Source organism: Hemiscyllium ocellatum, chromosome 2 (assembly GCF_020745735.1).
Source record: "Hemiscyllium ocellatum isolate sHemOce1 chromosome 2, sHemOce1.pat.X.cur, whole genome shotgun sequence".
Taxonomy (NCBI): domain Eukaryota; kingdom Metazoa; phylum Chordata; class Chondrichthyes; order Orectolobiformes; family Hemiscylliidae; genus Hemiscyllium; species Hemiscyllium ocellatum.
In genome coordinates this window covers 378,111-396,454 of record NC_083402.1, presented here as the reverse complement: position 1 = coordinate 396,454, position 18,344 = coordinate 378,111, and the positions used below count along the sequence as shown (strand labels likewise).

Sequence of the window (18,344 nt, the reverse complement as noted above, 5' to 3'; positions counted from 1 at the left end):
GACCAAAAGGCCTACTTTTGTACCTTTACTGATGGAGTCATAAAGTTACACAACATAGAAACAGGACCTTCATTCCACCATATCTATGCCAACTAACGGGCATCATACTGATCCCATTTACCTGCATTTGGTCCGTCACCAACAACATCCTGGCATTTTAAATGCTCGTCCAAGTGCTTCTTAAATGTTGCGAAAGTACTTGCTTACACCACCATGTCAGGCAGTTCGTTCCATATTTCTTCCACCCTCTGGGTGGAAAAAACCTCTTCCTCAGACTTCCTCTAAATCACTTACTCCTCACCTTAAACTTAGGTCCTCTGGTCTTATAAATCTCCAGAGCTGGATGACATGCATCCCAAGCATTTGAGTGAGGCAAGACAGGAACTTTTAGGAGTACTGACAATATTTTTCAATTCCTGTCTGGCCACAGAAAAGGGGCCAAGGGAGTTGAGAACAACAATTATGGCATAATTACTCATCAAAAATACAAAGGATAAATCTGGAAACTAGAGACCAATCAATCCAACCTCAGTAGTGGGGAAACTATTGAAAGGAATTCTGAGGGATAGAAATAACCTGCACTTGAACAGACAGGGAGTAACAAACAACAGTCAGCACGGGAGGTCATGGATGACCTACTTGATTTAATTTTCCGAAGAGGTGACCAGGTGTGTGGATGAAGACAATGCATTCAACATTGTCCACTTGGAGTTCCACAGGCATTTCATAAGGTCCAACATGGGAGACTGATAGTGAAGTTTAAGACCCCATGAAATCCAAGGAAATCTGGCTACTTGGATCCAGAATTACCTGACCAGCAGGAAACAGAGAGAGATGGTCAAGTGATGTTGATGTGACTGGAAGCCTGTCTAAGTAGGGTTCTACAATGATCACTGTCAAAGTTCTTGCTGTTTCTGATCATATAAATGAGTAAGTTTGCAGATGATACAAAACTTGATAAGGTGATAAACAGGGGTTCGCCTTATATGACTGGAGTATATAGATGCTGGTCATATGGGCAATCTATGACAAATGGAATGTAATCTGGATAAGTGTTAGGTGACGTACTTAGGCAGGACAATCAGTCCAGGGAATACAAGTGGAATGGAAGGACCATGGGAAGCACTGAAGAACAGAGGGACCTTGGTGTATAAGTCCACTGGTCCTTTAAAGAAGCGGGACAGGGAGATGAAGTGATTAAGTCAAAGAGGATACTTGCCTTTATTAGCCGAGGCCTGGACTTTAAGAGCAGAGAGGGTGTGCTGGAACTCAGCCAATGTTCTAGGGACCTAGACACCACGGCAGATGGTGGAATTTGAATTCAATTAAAAAAAACTGGAATTAAAAGTCTTAAGGTGATGATGAAATCATTACTGATTGTCAGAAAAACCAATGTGATTCATTAATGCTCTGTAGGGAAGGAAAACTGCCATCCTCACCCAGTCTGGCCCACATGTGATTTCAGATCCATAACAATGTTGTTGACTCTTAAATCCCCACAAAATGGTCCAGCAAACCACTGAGTTGTAACAACTTCGACCAAATCTCGACAAAGAAATGAAAGCGGATGGACGAACTGGAATCAACCTCAGCATGGGAAAAGACAACAGCAAGAAACAGTCTTGTTGATCTTGCAAAGTCCTTCTTACTAACATCTGTGGATAGGTACATGCTGAGGATCAAGAGTTATCGATGGGGCAAGGGCAATTATAATGCAATTAGGAAAGACTTAGGATGCAGAGAATGGGGTAGCAAAATGCAACAGATGGGGACAATCAAAACGTGGAGCTGTTTTAAGGAACAGATATTGCATGTCTTTGATAGGTATGTCCCTGTCAGGCAGGTAGGAAGTGATAAGGTAAGGGAACCATGGTTTACAACAGAAACTTCATCTCTTGTTAAGTGGAAAACGGAGGCTTGTGTGGCGCCGAGATGAGATGGTTCAGATGAGGCGATGGAGAGTTACAGAATAGCTCGGAAGGATGTAAAGAGAGAGTTAAGAAGAGCAACGAGAGGACATGAGCAGTCTTTAGCAGGGAGAATAAAGGAGAACCCTAAAGCTTTCTATAGGTATGTGAGAATAAAAGAACAGTGAGGGTGGAAAAAGAGGAGGGGGTGTAGCATTGCTAATCAGAGAGTGCATCACAGCTACAGAAATGAAGGTTGTTGAGGAAGGTTTGTCTATTGAGTCAGTATGGGTGGAAGTTAGGAACAGCAAGGGAACAGCCACCTCATTGGGGGTCTTCTCCAGATCCCCTAATAGCAATAGAGAAATTGAAGAACTCATAGATGGACAGCTTTTGGAAAAATACAGATGGAGCAAGGTTACTGTTATGGATGACTTCAACTTTCCCCATATTGACTGGAACCTCCTTAGTGCAGATGGTTTGGATGGTGCCGTTTTTGTCAGGTGTGTTCAGGAGGCTTTCCTTACTCAGTATGTAGACATACGGATGAGGGGAGAGGCCATTTTGGATTTGGTGCTTGGCAATGAGCCAGGTCAAGTGTCAAATCTTGCAGTGGGAGAACACTTTGGGGACAGTGAACACAATTGCCTCACATTTACCATAACCTTGGAGATGGAAAGGAGCAGTTACCAAGGGAAGATATTTAATTGGGGAAAAGAAAATTATGATGCTATCAAACAGGAATTGGGAAGTACAGACTGAGAGCAATTGTTCCACAGACATGTGGAGACTGTTTAAGGAGCAGTTGTTGCGAGTGACGCACAAATTTGTTCCTCTGAGACAGGTAAGAAGGGGTAAGATTAAGGAGCTTTGGATGACAAGAACTTCTTGTCAAAAGGAAGAAGGCAACTTACGTAAGGTGAGTAAAGCACAGCTTTAGAGGATTACAGGCTTACGAGAAAGGAGCACAGAAATGGACTGGGGAGAACCAGGAGGGGGCACGACAAAGGCCTGACAGGAAGGATTAGGGAGAACCCAAAGGCATTTTACTCAAATGTGAGGAATAAGAAAATGATGAGGGAGAAGGTAGGGCTGGTCAGGGATAGCATAGGGGACTTGTGCATGGTGTCTGAGCAGATAGGGGAAGCCCTCAATTAGTGTTTTGCTTCGGTTTTCACTAAGGAAAGAGACCTTGTTGTGAATCAGATCTTTGAGGAGCTGGGAAACAGGTGTGAACAGATCAAGAGTAATGAAGTTGAAGTACTGGAAATTTTGGCAAACATTAAGATTGATAAGTTCCCAGGGCCAGACCAGATTTATCCTAGGCTGCTCCGGGAAATGAGAAAGGAGTTTGCTAAGCCCCTTGCGAAGATCTTTGCTTCCTCACTCTCCACGGGAGTCAGACCAGAGGACTGGAAGGAGGTGAATGCTGTTCCTGTTTTCAAGAAGGGGAATAGGGAAATCCCTGGCAATTACAGACCAGTCAGTCTTACATCTGTGGTCAGCAAGGTTTTAGAAAGAATTCTGAGGGATAGGGTTTATGAGTATTTGAAAAAGCATAGCGTGATAAAAGGCAGTCAGCATGGTTTTGTGAGGGACAGGTCGACGACAGTCGAGCAGTGAATGTGGTGTATATGGACTTCAGCAAGGCATTTGATAAGGTTCCCCATGGTAGGCTCATTCACAAAGTCAGGAGGTATGGGATACAGGGAGATTTATTTGGCTGTCGGATTCAGAATTGGTTGGCTGACTGAAGGCAGAGATTAGTTGTAGGTGGAAAGTATTCTGCCTGGAGGTCAGAGGTGAGTGGTGAGTGGTGTCCTGCAGGGCCTCTGCTCTTTGTAGTTTTTATAATTGACTTGGATGAGGTGGTGGAGGGGTGGTTTAGTAAATTTGCCAATGACACAAAGGTTGGAGGTGCCGTTGGTAGTATCGAGGACTATTGCAGGCCGCAGCACGACATAGATAGGATGCAGAGCTGGGCTAAAAAATGGCAGATGGAGTTCAACCTGGATAAATGCGAAGTGATGCAGTTTGGAAGTTGAACTGGAATGCTGAATATAGGATTAAAGACCGGATTCTTGGCAGAAACAGAGGGATCTTGGTGTTCAAGTGCATTGATCCCTCAAAGTTGCCACCCAAGTAGATACGGTTGTTAAGAAAATATATGGCGTTTTGGCTTTCATTAACAGGGGTATCGAGTTTAAGAGTCACGAGGTTTTGCCACAGCTCTACAAGATCCTGGTGAGACCACACTTGGAATATTGTGTCCAGTTCTGGTCACCCATTATAAAGAAGGTTTACCAGGATGCTGCCTGGCCTGGAGGGCTTGTCTTTCGAAGAAAGGTTGACTAAGCTTGGGCTTTTCTCTCTGGAGAGGAGGAAAAAAAGAGGTAACCTGATCGAGGTATACAAGATAATGAGAGGAATGGATAGAGTCAATCGGAATTGGGGCAAACTCTCCGCTGACTGGGATCAAAGATCTTGGTACATCGGAAGATGGTTGTGGTTGCCGGAGGTCAGTCATCTCAGCAGGAGTTCCTCAGGGTAGTGTCCTCATCCCAAACATCTCTAGCTGCTTCAATAATAACCTTCCCTTCATCATAAGGTCAGATATGAGGAAGTTTGGTGATCGCAGTCTTTCCAGATCTCAAATCCTCCACTCCCAACAACACCCTGGTAAACATTTTCTGTATGTTGGAGGAGAAAGTGAGGACTGCAGATGCTGGAGATCAGAGCTGAAAATGTGTTGCTGGAAAAGTGCAGCAGGTCAGGCAGCATCCAAGGAGCAGGAGAATCGACGTTTCGGGCATGAGTCCTTCTTCATTCCTGAAGAAAGCTTATGCCCGAAACGTCGATTCTCCTGTTCCTTGGATGCTGCCTGACCTACTGCGCATTTCCAGCAACACATTTTCAGCTCTGATCTCCAGCTTCAGCAGACCTCACTTTCTTCTTGAAGAGCTTCAGGGCAGAGGAAATGACCTGGGAGTTGCAGTGGGAGAGGGATTCCCTGAGATTCTTGTAGAGAGAGCAGGAAAACTTCTTACCTGTGACTCAAATTTCAAAGCATTATGTACTTAAAATCCTAAGTGTCTCTGTTCCATAACACTAAATAGGGCCCTATAATTAATTGCACAAGTCCTGTCATTAACTATTTCTGAAATAGATGTCATTTTTCAATCATGTTTTCTGCTAAATTCCTTTCTGTCCACACCAGCCAACTATGTCATCATTGCTTTTTCATTACCCTGAAGTTTAGCAGAATTGTTTCCAATGTTTCTATTCTGTAAACATTTGATGATTGCAGTTTAAGTGAATCTGTAAATTACTCACTGTGGTATTTCCTTTGTAACTCCTGTTGAACTTGCTGTGAACCTCCATCAGGACGTATGAAACCCAGCAGCCGCTGTGGTACATTGGAAGCACTAAAACTGCAAAAGTAAGTGTTAGCCAGTTCAGAAAACCAATGCTATCAGTATGGGGTAACATTCTGACTAGATAGCATGGGGTAACAATCACTGCTTAGATGCGCAGGGCAACATTCACCATAAGATGCAGGAGCAAAAATAAGTCATTCAGCCCATTGAGTCTGCTCTGCTATTCAATGAGATAATGGCTGACCTGATAATCCTCAACTTCATGTTGCTGCTACTTCCCCATGATCCTTGATTCCCTTAATGATTAACAATCTGTCCGTCTCAGCCTCAATAACCCTGTGAGATAAACATTGCCGCAGATTCAAGTCATCAACTTGATCCAATGGGACAACATTCACGGATTGCAGTGTGTGGAGAACACCCACTGACTGTGGAAAATGCTCACTGAGTGAGCTGTCTGACAAGGTAAAGATATCAAATTTCCAGTTCTAAAGAACATCAGTGAACCTGATGTGCCTCTACAACAATGGTCAATATAAGACTGACAACCCCATACTGACTGCAGCGTGCTGGACATCATGTACTGATTGTACAATGCAGAATGTTGCACATTGCCCGCACAGTGCAGGACTTCGCTGCTTGACTGCATAGTGTGGGACATTGAAAACTGAACACAGAATAGTGTCCCTCACTAACTGAGGGGTTTGGTGTTGGTATTACCTTCACTTCTGCTGCCCATAAATCTTACCTTGCATTTCCCAGAGTTCCAGATCCAAACTGGGAGTTTCTATCAAGGAATTCCCGCAATCCATTGAGTTCAAGCAGAATGCTCGCCAGACATTTTGCAGCAACACTGCTCTCAAACTGCAGGAAATCATGAACGAACCAGCATCAGCAAATTGCAAACTCAGGTCCATCAAAAACACTGTGGCAGTTCGCAACACCTAAGAAAGAAGCTCACGGCAGCCCTGGCCACAAGACAGAGCTTCACAGGCCGGCGGACAGAGGGTCACAGGCCGGCGGACAGAGGGTCACAGGCCGGCGGTCAGAGGGTCACAGGCCGGCGGTCAGAGGGTCACAGGCCGGCGGACAGAGGGTCACAGGCCGGCGGACAGAGGGTCACAGGCCGGCGGACAGAGGGTCACAGGCCGGCGGACAGAGGGTCACAGGCCGGCGGACAGAGGGTCAGAGGCGGCGGACAGAGGGTCACAGGCCGGCGGACAGAGGGTCACAGGCCGGCGGACAGAGGGTCACAGGCCGGCGGACAGAGGGTCACAGGCCGGCGGACAGAGGTTTGGTTGATGAACAAAGGATTTTTGTCTAGCACAGGTCAGCCGACTGGGGGTTTCAAAACGACTATCACCAAGGGAGCATCAGCCTTACTGGGTGCCAGGGATTTTGCTGGGGCCAAAGGTCAGCTGTAATCGGGGCTGGAGGAGCTGTACATAGGAACATATGAAACAGAGGCAGAAGCAGACCATTCAGCCCCCTAAGCCTGTTCTGTTCTTGCATAAAGTCATGGCCAATGTGTTGTTTTGATTTCGACATTTCCATCTATTGCAATAATCCTTGATTCCTTCATCATCTCACAAAAAATTTAATGGTCCTATCCCACCACCTGAGTGTACCAAAGTTGCGTAACCCTCTTCAGAAGGGTGGCCTTGGACTGGAGGATAGATGGGTTCGTCAGATGGGCAGTTATTTGGGTATCTAAGGCAACCTATGGGACTCTGCCTTTATCAGGTGAAGCATACATAGCAGTGAGATCATGTTGGAACTCAAGACTTTGATTAGGAGGACTGGTTAGGGCATTCTCAAAAGGATGTGATTGCATTGGAGGGGCTGCAAAGTAGGCTCACAAGGATGTTACCAGGGGAGAGCATTTAAACTGTGAAGAGGCACTGAATTGGCTGGGGTGGTTTTCTTTGGAGCAGAGAAGGTTGAGTGGGGACCTGACAGAACTAAGATAGATATAGATTATGAAGCGCATGGTCATTATGGATAGAAGGCAGCTGTTCCCTTTAGTTGAAGGGTCAGTAATAAGGTGGTGTAATTGAAAGGCAGCAGGTTTAGCTGTGACTTGCTTATATGACACAAAGTGAAGTCAAACAGAATTGTGGACAAGAGTGCATCCCAACATGACGAACTCAATGCATTCTACACTTGCTTTGAATAGAAAGTCAGTGAAACGGTGTCAACTATCCAAACAGCCTCGGATGCACCAGCACCAAGTCACCGCCGCAGACATTAGATTGGCCCTTCTGAGAATGGCCTAGATGGTGTCCCTGGCTATGCACTCAGATCCTGTGTGGACCAGCTGGCAGGACATCTTTAATATCTCTTCGCTATGACCTTAACTCCTTATCTGCTTCAAGAACACCACAATCATCCTAATGCCAAAGAAAACTCATGCAGCATGCCCCAACAACTACAGCCCAGTGATCTTCACCTTCAAAATTATAAAGTGCTTCGAGAGGCTAGTAATGGCTCACGTGAATTCCAGTCTATCAAACTATCTTTATCCTAGTAATTTGTCTACTAGTGCAACAGGTCCACAGTTGCTGCCATCTCACTGGTCCCACACTCATCCTTGGGACATCTTGATAACAAGGATACCTGTGTCAGGCTCCTACTTATTGACTACAGTTTCGCCTTTAACACCATAATTACAAGTAAATTAGTCTTTAAACTCAGAGACCAAGGTCTTGGCTCTTCCCTCCATAACTGAATTGTTGACTCCCTGATCCATTGACTGCAAATCAATAAAGATCGGTGACAACACTCCGCCACAGTAATCAAGACCAGTACCCCACAAGATTGTGCACTGAGACCACTACCATATTCCTTATAATCTCACAACCGTGGGGCCAAATTCCACCCCAACTCCATTTACAAGTTTGCTGATGGCGATACCACTCCAGGTCAGATCTCAAACAATGATGAGACAGAGTACAGGAAAGAGATCGAGTGCTTAGCAGCATGGCGTAAAGATAACAATTTCTCCATCAACATCAGCAAAATGAAGGAACTGCTCACTGACTTCAAGAAGTGGAGTGGAGGGCAGACCCCTGTCTGCATCAGTGGTACTGAAGTGGAGGTGGGTGACAGCATCAAGTTCCGGGTAATGATGATTACCAACAATCTGTCCAGGTGCACTATAATCTGCCTCTATAGCACACAAAACAACACTTCTCACTGTGTGACAACAATAAATCAATCAAGGAATCACCCAGAGGATGGAAGGGATCTAGATTGCACTGTCTGGGAAGGTAGTTGAGGTGGTAAATGTCACAATCTTTTACAAGTGCTTGGATGAGCACCTGAAGTGTCATAACATACAAGGCTATGAATCTAGTACAGCAAAGTTGGACAAGTGTACAATGCAGTTTTTTTAATTGTACAGGCTCAATGGGCTGAAGAGCCTCTTCTGTACGGTACAATTTTATGACTGTTAAGTCAGTTATTTTATAAAATAAACTGTGATTTCATGAGTTCGTGAAATGTGTGTTTAGGGTGAAAGCTGTGTGTCTGCAAAAATGCAGCATTTACTCTGAAAAGAATTTAAATTATAGCTCATGCTTTATTTCATTTAAATTATGCAATCTAAAAGCATTATGGTAAGAGAGGTAAGGCTTTAACATAACACCATACTCCAACATAAATTCAGGTGTTGTTAATACGTAACTGAATCCCCTAAATGGTAACTGAGAATGATACAGGAGCCCCTGAAAGTTTAAAAAGTGCCCTTAAAAAATATCTGAAGAGGAGTCCTCAAAAACAAAATTATCCCACACCAAAAACACTTGTTCAATGAAAGGACTTCTCCCAGTTCATCTTTTCTCTGGTTTGGTTTGTTATGGTGAAGCTACTGGACCCAAAGAAGCAGGTCCAAGCTGATCCTCCCTCTCTCTGACATCCTTTTTTTGGGGATTCATGCAAGTATTTGGAACAGCATAATTAAATTAGGATTATCCGATGGGTTTTCGGATAGGTTAAATTATCTTCTACATTCTGTTCTTTTTTGTTTATTTTCATTCAGTAAACTTGCAAATAAATTCTGTTTTATTTTAAAATAAGTGGTTGGGCCAGCCACGTCACTCCTGGAATATCCACGTTACACCTGCTTAAAACAACTAACAAATGTAGGGTCCAGGCGACTTTCTCGAAATGTTTTGAGGAGGTCTGGCCTGGTTCATAACACAAGGGAAGTCAGGGATAGCATAAAAGCAAAAGAGAAATTGTAACCAAAACACCATATCCATATATATATAAAAATATATAAATTTCAGTAAGCCGTTTGACAAGGTTCCCCTTGGGAGACTGATTAGCAAGGTTAGATCTCACGGAATACAGGGAGAACTAGACAGTTGGATACAGAACTGGCTCAAAAGTAGAAGACAGAGGTTGGTGGTGGAGGGTTGTTTTTCAGACTGGAGGCCTGTGACCAGTGGAGTGCCACAGGATCGGGGCTGGGTCCACTACTTTTCGTCATTTATATAAATGATTTGGATGTGAGCATAAGAGGTACAGTTAGTAAGTTTGTAGATGACACCAAAATTCGAGGCGTAGTGGACAGCGAAGAGGGTTACCTCAGATTACAACAGGATCTGGACCAGATGGGCCAATGAGCTGAGAAGTAGCAGATGGAGTTTAATTCAGATAAATGCGCGGTGCTGCATTTTGGGAAAGCAAATCTTAGCAGGACTTATACACTTAATGGTAAGGTCCTAGGGAGTGTTGCTGAACAAAGAGAGCTTGGAGTGCAGGTTCATAGCTCCTTGAAAGTGGAGTCGTGGGTAGATAGGATAGTGAAGAAGGCGTTTGGTATGCTTTCCTCTATTGGTCAGAGTATCGAGTACAGGCATTGGGAGATCATGTTGCGGTTGTACAGGACATTGGCTAGACCACTGTTGGAATATTGCGTGCAGTTCTGGTCTCCTTCCTATCAGAAAGATATTGTGAAACTTGAAAGGATTCAGAAAAGATTTACAAGGATATAGCCACGGTTGGAGGATTTGAGCTACAGGGAGAGGCTGAACAGGCTGGGGCTGTTTTCCCTGGAGCGTCAGAAGCTGAGGGGTGACCTTATAGAGGTTTAAAAAATTATGAGGGGCATGGATAGGATAAATAGGCGAAGTGTTTTCCCTGGGTTCGGAGAGTCCTGAACTAGAGGGCATAGGTTTAGGGTGAGAGGGGAAAGATATAAAAGAGACCTAAGAGGCAACTTTTTCATGCAGAGGGTGGTATGTGTATGGAATGAGCTGCCAGAGAATGTGGTGGAGGCTGGGTAAAATTGCAATATTTAAGAGGCATTTGGATGGGTATATGAATAGGAAGGGTTCGGAGGGATATGGGCTGGGTGCTGGCAGTTGGGACTCAATTGGGTTGGGATATCTGGTTGGCATGGATGGATTGGTCTGAAGAGTCTGTTTCCATGCTGTACATCTCTATGACTCTATTATTCTAAGATATATAATGGGCAAAAGGCAAAAATGGATATTGGGTTGCTGGAAAATGACACTGGAGAGATAGCAGTGGGAAACAAGGAAATAACTGAGGAACTGAGTAATTACTTCATGTCAGTCTTAATGATGGAAGGCATGAGTATTATCTCAAAAATTTAAGGCAGTAAGGGGGCAGAGCTAAGTATGGTGACCATCACCAAGGAGAAGGTGCGAGAAAAAACTGAATGGCCTGAAGGTGGATGAATTACCTGGAACAGCTAGACTATACCCCAGGGTTCTAAGGGACATTGCTGAAGTGATAGTGGAGTCCTTCGTGATGATCTTTCAGGATCAGTCTTCCAGGGGAACCTTGTCAAATGCCTTACTGAAGTCCATATAGATCACATCTACTGCTCTGCCCTCATCAATCCTCTTTGTTACTTCTTCAAAAGACTCAATCAATTTTGTGAGACAGGATTTCCCATGCACAAAGCCATGTTGACTATCCCTAATCAGTCCTTGCCTTTCCAAATACATGTACATCCTGTCCCTCAGGATTTCCTCCAACAACTTGTCCACCTCCGAGGTCAGGCTCACTGGTCTATAGTTCCCTGGCTTGTCTTTACCGCCTTCTTAAACAGTGGCACTACGTTTGCCAACCTCCAGTCTTCCAGCACCTCACCTGTAACTATCGATGATACAAATATCTCAACAAGAGGCCCAGCAATCACTTCTCTAGCTTCCCACAGAGTTCTCGGGTACACCTGATCAGGTCCTGGGGATTTATCCACTTTTAACCGTTTCAAGATATCCAGCACTTCCTCCTCTGTAATCTGGACATTTTGCAAGATGTCACCATCTATTTCCCTACAGTCTATATCTTCCATTTCCTTTTCCACAGTAAATACTGATGCAAAATATTCATTTAGTATCTCCCCCATTTTCTGTGGCTCCACACAAAGGCCGCCTTGCTGGTCTTTGAGGGGCCCTATTCTCTCCCTAGTTACCCTTTTGTCCTTAATATATTTGTAAAAATCCTTTGGATTCTCCTTAATTCTATTTGCCAAAGCTATCTCATGTCTCCGTTTTGCCCTCCTGATTTCCCTCTTTAGTATACTCCTACTTCCTTTATACTCTTCTAAGGATTCACTCGATCTATCCTGTCTGTACCTGACATATGCTTCCTTCTTTTTCTTAACCTAACCCTCAATTTCTTTAGTCATCCAGCATTCCCTATACCTACCAGCCTTCCCTTTCACCCTGACAGGAATATATTTTCTGTGGATTCTTGTTGTCTCATTTCTGAAGTCTTCCCATTTTCCAGCCGTCCCTTTACCTGTGAACATCTGCCTCCAATCAGCTTTCAAAAGTTCTTGCCTAATACCGTCAAAATCGACCTTTCTCCAAGTTTGAATTTCAACTTTTAGATCTGGTCTATCCTTTTCCATCACTATTTTAAAACGAATAGAATTATGGTTGCTGGCCCCAAAGTGCTCCCCCACTGACATCTCAGTCACCTGCCCCACGTTATTTCCCAAGAGTAGGTCAAGTTTTGCACCTTCTCTAGTAGATACATCCACATAATGAATCAGAAAATTGTCTTGTACACACCCTCCCCCCCTCCTCCCTCCCTCCCCCTCTCCCCCCTGTCTCAGATCGATCTCTTTCCTCATTATCTCCCTGAGGAGATCCCCCCCTCCCCACCCCTTCCCTCTCTCCCCCCCCATCCCTCCCTCCCTCCCCTCCCCTCCCCTCCCCTCTCCCCCCGACACAATTGATCTCTTGGAAACCGACATACCCCTTGTTGCATTAGAGCCAATCTCAATACCAGAAACTTGGCTGTTCGTGCTACGTTTCCCTGAGAATCCATCACTCCCCACATTTTCCAAAACAGCATACCTGTTTGAAATGGGTATATCCACAAAAGACTCCTGTCCTAGGTGCTGACCTCTCTCACCCTTCCTGGAGTTAACCCATCTATGTGACTGTATCTGAGACTTTCCCCCCTTGCTAGTAAGAGTAACAAGAAGATGGAGTACTGGGATAATGGTCGGATACTTGGCAATGTGGATGAGCAGAGGGATCTTGGTGTCCATGTACACAGATCTCTGAAAGTTGCCATCCAGGTAAATAGTACGGTGAAGAAGGCATATGGCGTACTGGCTTTTATTGGTAGAGGAATTGAGTTCCAGAGTCCTGAGGTCATGTTGCAGTTGTATAAGACTCTGGTGCGGCCTCTTCTGGAGTATTGTGTGCAGTTTTGGTTGCCATACTATAGGAAGGATGTGGAGGCACTGGACCGGGTGCAGAAGAGGTTTACCAGGATGTTGCCTGGTATGGTAGGAAGATCCTATGAGGAAATGCTGATGCACTTGGGGCTGTTTTCATTGGAGAAAAGAAGGTTTAGGGGTGACTTGATAGAGGTGTACAAGATGATTAAGGGTTTAGATAGGGTTGACCATGAGAACCTTTTACCACGTATGGAGTCAGATATTACGAGGGGGCATAGCTTTAAATTAAGGGGTGGTAGGTATAGGACAGACGTTAGGGGTAGATTCTTTACTCAGCGAGTCATGAGTTCATGGAATGCCCTGCCAGTAACAGTTGTGGACTCTCCTCTTTTTGGGCATTTAAATGGGCATTGGATAGACATATGGAGGAAAGTGGGCTAGTGTAGGTTAGGTGGGCTTGGATCGGCGCAACATCAAGGGCCGAAGGGCCTGTACTGTGCTGTATTTTTCTATGTTCTATAACTGTCATCCATCACGTACTGTTGCTGTTGCAAATTCCTCATCGCTTCTATCTGTCTCTCCAACCAATCCACTCGATCTGATAAGATTTGCATCCAACAGCATTTGTGACAGATATAATCTGCAGTAACCCTTAAACTCTCTTTAAACTCTCACATCTGACAAGATGTACGTATCACTGCAAAGGCCATTTTTGCTCCTTCGCAATCTACGGACCCAGAAAATAACACCGTCTTATTCCTTTACAAATACTGCCCTAGGTTAAATTAATAGCTATGGCTTATATTTTAAGTTTAATCAAGAGACTTATCTCCAAAAACATATAATTAAGAAAGAACCTACTGTACTCACTAATACAGCCTTTCTCTTGGACAGACTTAAAACAACAATTAACTTATCTGATTCTGTGCTGCGAACTTCGCCCAACAGTTCCTCCAAGATTAGCTGTGAAATTCACTGCTTGTTAATTTTCCAGATGCACTCCCATGTTCAGTGATACATGAATTCAAACAGCAAAGGCAGTAACTGTGCAGGTTCTCTCTCTCTCTCTCTCTCTCTCTCCTGCACTGTCCTCACTATGTGCTTCCTTTGTCTGCTCTTCTCCCTTTAACTGTTGTTTTGACTTTTTTTTTCAAAGTTCCAAAACAATGCAATAGCATATAAAACAGTTAATTGCTGCTCCTTGAATTCAAGGAAATCATCTCCAACACCTAAAATACCTCAAAAAAAAGGGAGCAGCTCTTACAGCCAGAAATTTTTCCCATCCTCCATCTTGGATTACCCAGAATCCAACATTAAAAACTCTTAGTCTTCCTTTATATCACTGGCTAGCTTACCCTCCTATTTAATCTCCTCCCTCCTTACTTATTTTTTAGTTGCCCTCTGTTGGTCTTTATAAGCTTCAAAAAAATCCTCTGGTTTCCCACTTTCCTTCACCAAATTATATGTTTTTTCTTTGCTTTTATGCTATTCCTGAATTCCATGGTCAGCCACGGTTGTCTCATTCTCCCTGCATCAGGCCTCGTTTTCCTCGAATGAATCTCTGCTTTGTCCCCTGAATTACTCCCAGAAACTCCTGCCATTGCTGTTTCACTGTCTTTCTTGCAAGGCTCCTCTCCCAGTCAAATCTACCCAGCTTCTCCGTCATGCCTCTGTAGTTGCCTTTATTCAGCTGTAATATCGTTAGCTCTGATTCTACCTTCTCCCTCTCAAATTTCACAGTAAGTTCAATCATATTATGATCACTGCCTCCCAAGGGTTTTTTCATCTTACGCTCGTTATCAATTCAGCCTCATTGCACAACAATAAATCCAGTATTGCCTGTTCCCTAATGGGCTCCACCACAAGCCTTTCCTACATATCTTTTGTATCTCTTGGTGTATCCTGACTACAGTTTGGAGACCTGAACTATGTTTTTTTAATCTTTGCCACTTATTTTGTGCCAACTGCAAACTTTGAAATATTACATTTGGACCCTATCAATATCAGTGTGCACTCGCTATTTCTACTTCTAAAAGTGTAAAGTGTTCAAGTGTGTCCACTCACGAAAATTTGCTGTAATGTTGTAGTCTATAACAATGCATGCAATAACCAGAACTGTCTATAATATTATACAACACACTCACCAGTACTGTCTGTTGCCTTAAATGAGGGACAGTCTCTTCCACTGCTATACTGCTGTCCCAGATATTCCTGCAAAACAAAATATACTCCTGCTTGACTTTTATCACAGCTCCCTATTTCAATACACCAGAAATTTAGCTGCTGTATAAAGAATCATCACATTCCTAATTTAAGACATAATTGAGATGCAAGATTATCCATTATGTAAATCATAGTAGTTGCCACACTCCCACCTTAATGCTCAGGAAATAGGTGTTTGCAGCCCAATAGTCTGAAGTTCAACAAAATGGTCACTGCATTGACCAGACTGGATTATTATTACCATAATAAAGTGGAAAAAGCTAATTCACAGAATCTGACAGCCCAGCAGTACTGCAGTGCAGAAAGAGACCACTCTACCCAGTGTAACTGCACTGGCTCTGCATGAGCATTTCATTTAAGACAATTCTCTAGACTTCTTCCCATAACCTTGCATTTTGCTTTTCAAATCCTACTCATTGACTACAGTTCAGCCTTCAACACTATTATCCCCTCGAGACTGATTATTAAACTTAGTGATCTCAGACTAAGCACCACTCTCTGCAACTGGACCCTCAGTTTCCTGACCCACAGGCCACAATCAGTGAAGACTGAGGACAATATTTCATCCTCACTAACACTCAACACTGGAGTCCCCCAGATGTGCGTACTCAGCCCCCTACTGTACTCACTGTATATCCATGTCTGCGTCGCCAAATACCAAACTAATGTCATTTACAAGTTTGCTGATGACACCACCAGAGTCAGTTGAATCTCAGATGGCGACGAAACAGACTATAGACGGGAGGTGGGAGACCTGGAAAAATGGTGCACTGAGAACAACCTAGCTCTCAATGCCAGCAAAACCAAGGAACTCATTATTAACTTTCGGTGGTATGTTACTCATGCCCCCCTAAACATTAACAGCACAGAGGTGGAATGAGTGGAAACTGTGAAGCTCCTGGGAGTGGTCATCCACAACAAGCTTTCTTGGACTCTTCAGGTGGACGCACTGGTTATAAAGGTCCAACAACATCTCATTTTCCTCAGGCAGCTGAGGAAATTTGGCATGACGATGAATACCCTTGCCAACTTTTATAGATGTGCCATCGAGAACATTTTGTCTGGATGTGTCACTACCTGGTATGGCAACTGTACCACTCAAGATCGGAGACGGTTACAGAGAGTGGTGAACTCGGACCAGACAATCACAAAGACCAACCTCCCATCTGAAGAATCCATCTACCAGGTTCGCTGTCAAAGAGAGGCCGCCAGCATTGATGAACAGAGAGACCTCAGTGCCTAGGTGCATAAATCCATCGAGGACAGGCATCTCAGTACCTCACTTCAACTCAAACCCATGGATAACCTCACGTTGCTGCACTTCTCTAGATTCCACCCTAAACACATTAAAACAGCCACTCCCAACGGACAAGCCCTACGCTCACACAAGATCTGTTCAGATGCGGAGTGTTAGCCTTCATCGGTAGGAGGATTGAGTTTCGGAGCCATGAGGTCATGCTTCAGCAGTTCGAGATACTGATAAGGCTGCACCTGGAGTATTGCTTGCACTTCTGGTCACCACATTTTAGGAAGGATGTGGTAGCTTTGGAAAGGGTTCAGAGAAGATTTATATGGATAATAATGGAATAGTTTAGTTTAGATGAGCATCAGATTAATTTCATAGATCAGCACAACATCGAGGGTCAAAGGGCCTGTACTGCGCTGTACCGTTTTATGTTCTATGTACTTGAACTATAGTATTCCCAGAAAATATTTGGAAAGTTGAAGTCTCCCATAGCAACTACCCTGTCACTCTTGCTCCTATTGAGGATCATCTTTGCTGTCGTATCCTCTACATCTCTGGAACTATTCGGAGACCTATACAATGCTCCCAACAGGTTGACCTCTCCTTTCCTTTTTCTAACCTCTGCCCATACTACCTCAGGAGACAAATTCTCAAGCGTCCTTTCTGCAACCGTAAAATAACCTAACCTACGTACCCCTCAATTCACTGCCACCCATTTGCATGTCAAGCAGTTGCTTAAACGTCCCTAATGACTTTGCTTCCACCACCACCGTTGGGAATGCATTCTGTGCATTCCCAACTCTCTGCATAAAGAACCTTCCTCTGACGTCCCCTCTATATTTCCTCCGAATATCTTAAAATTATGACCCCCTCGTACCAGTCAATCCTGCCGTGGGGGAGAAGTCTCTGGCTATTGACTCTATCCAAGCTTCGCACTACCATGTGCACTTCAATCAGGTCGCCTCTCTTCCTCCTTCTCTCCAGCGAGAAGAGTCCGAGCTTAGTCAGCCTCTCTTCATAAGACAAGCCCTCAAGTGCAGGCAGCATTCTGATAAACCTTCTTTGCACCCTCTCCAAAGCCTCTGTATCTTTCCTATAATAGGTAGGCAGAGTTGTGGATAGTGATGAAGAGTGCTGTGGGCTACAGAGAGACATAGATAACATGCAGAGCCGATCTGAAAAGTGACAAATGGGAGTTTAATGCGGAAAAGTGTGAGGCAGTTCACTTTAGAAATAGTAACAAGAATACAGAGTACTGGGCTAAGGGTAAAAATCTTGGCAGCGTTGATGAACAGAGAGATCTCAGGATCCAGGTGCATAAATCCCTGAAAGTTGCCACCCAGTTTGATAAGATTGTTAAGGCGGCATAAGGTGAGTTGGTGTTTATTGGGAGAGGGATTGACTTCAGAGCCACTAGGTCATGCTTCAGCTGTACAAAACTCTGGTGTGGCCACACCTGGGGTAATGCGTGCAGTTCTAGTCACCGCATTATAGAAAGGATGTGGAAGCTTTGGAAAGGGTGCAGAGGAGATTTTACTAGGATGTTACCTTGTATGGAGGGACGGTCTTACAAGGAAAGGCTGAGGAAACTGAGGCTGTTTTTGTTGGCGAGAAGAAGGTTGAGAGGTGACTTAGTCAAGATGTATAAGATAATCAGAGAGTTAGATAGAATGGGCAGTGAGAACCTTTTTCTTTGGGTGATGATGGCTAACATGAGGGGACAAAACTTTAAAGTGAGGGAGTAATTGATTTCAGATAGATATCAGGGGCATCTTCTTTACTTAGAGAGAAATAGGGGTGTGGAATGGCCTGCCTGCAACAGTAGTAGATTGGCTGACGTTAGGGGCATTTAAATGGGCACTGGACATACATATGGATAATAATGGAATGGTGTAGTCAGATGGGCATCAGATTAA

At 44.1% G+C, this 18,344-nt stretch overlaps 1 protein-coding gene across 1 annotated transcript in view; it reads right to left on the bottom strand.

The window, feature by feature from the left end:
• The window catches only part of nup155 (nucleoporin 155), a 208,047-nt gene that overhangs the window by 62,274 nt on the left and 127,429 nt on the right, over nucleotides 1–18,344 (bottom strand). Inside the window, exons 20-22 of the mRNA XM_060834039.1 lie at nucleotides 15,104–15,170; nucleotides 6,033–6,148; nucleotides 5,241–5,338 (exon numbers count right to left, since the gene is read on the bottom strand). Of these exons, the coding sequence (XP_060690022.1) occupies nucleotides 5,241–5,338; nucleotides 6,033–6,148; nucleotides 15,104–15,170 (281 nt within the window). The remainder of the gene's footprint in view (nucleotides 1–5,240; nucleotides 5,339–6,032; nucleotides 6,149–15,103; nucleotides 15,171–18,344) is intronic.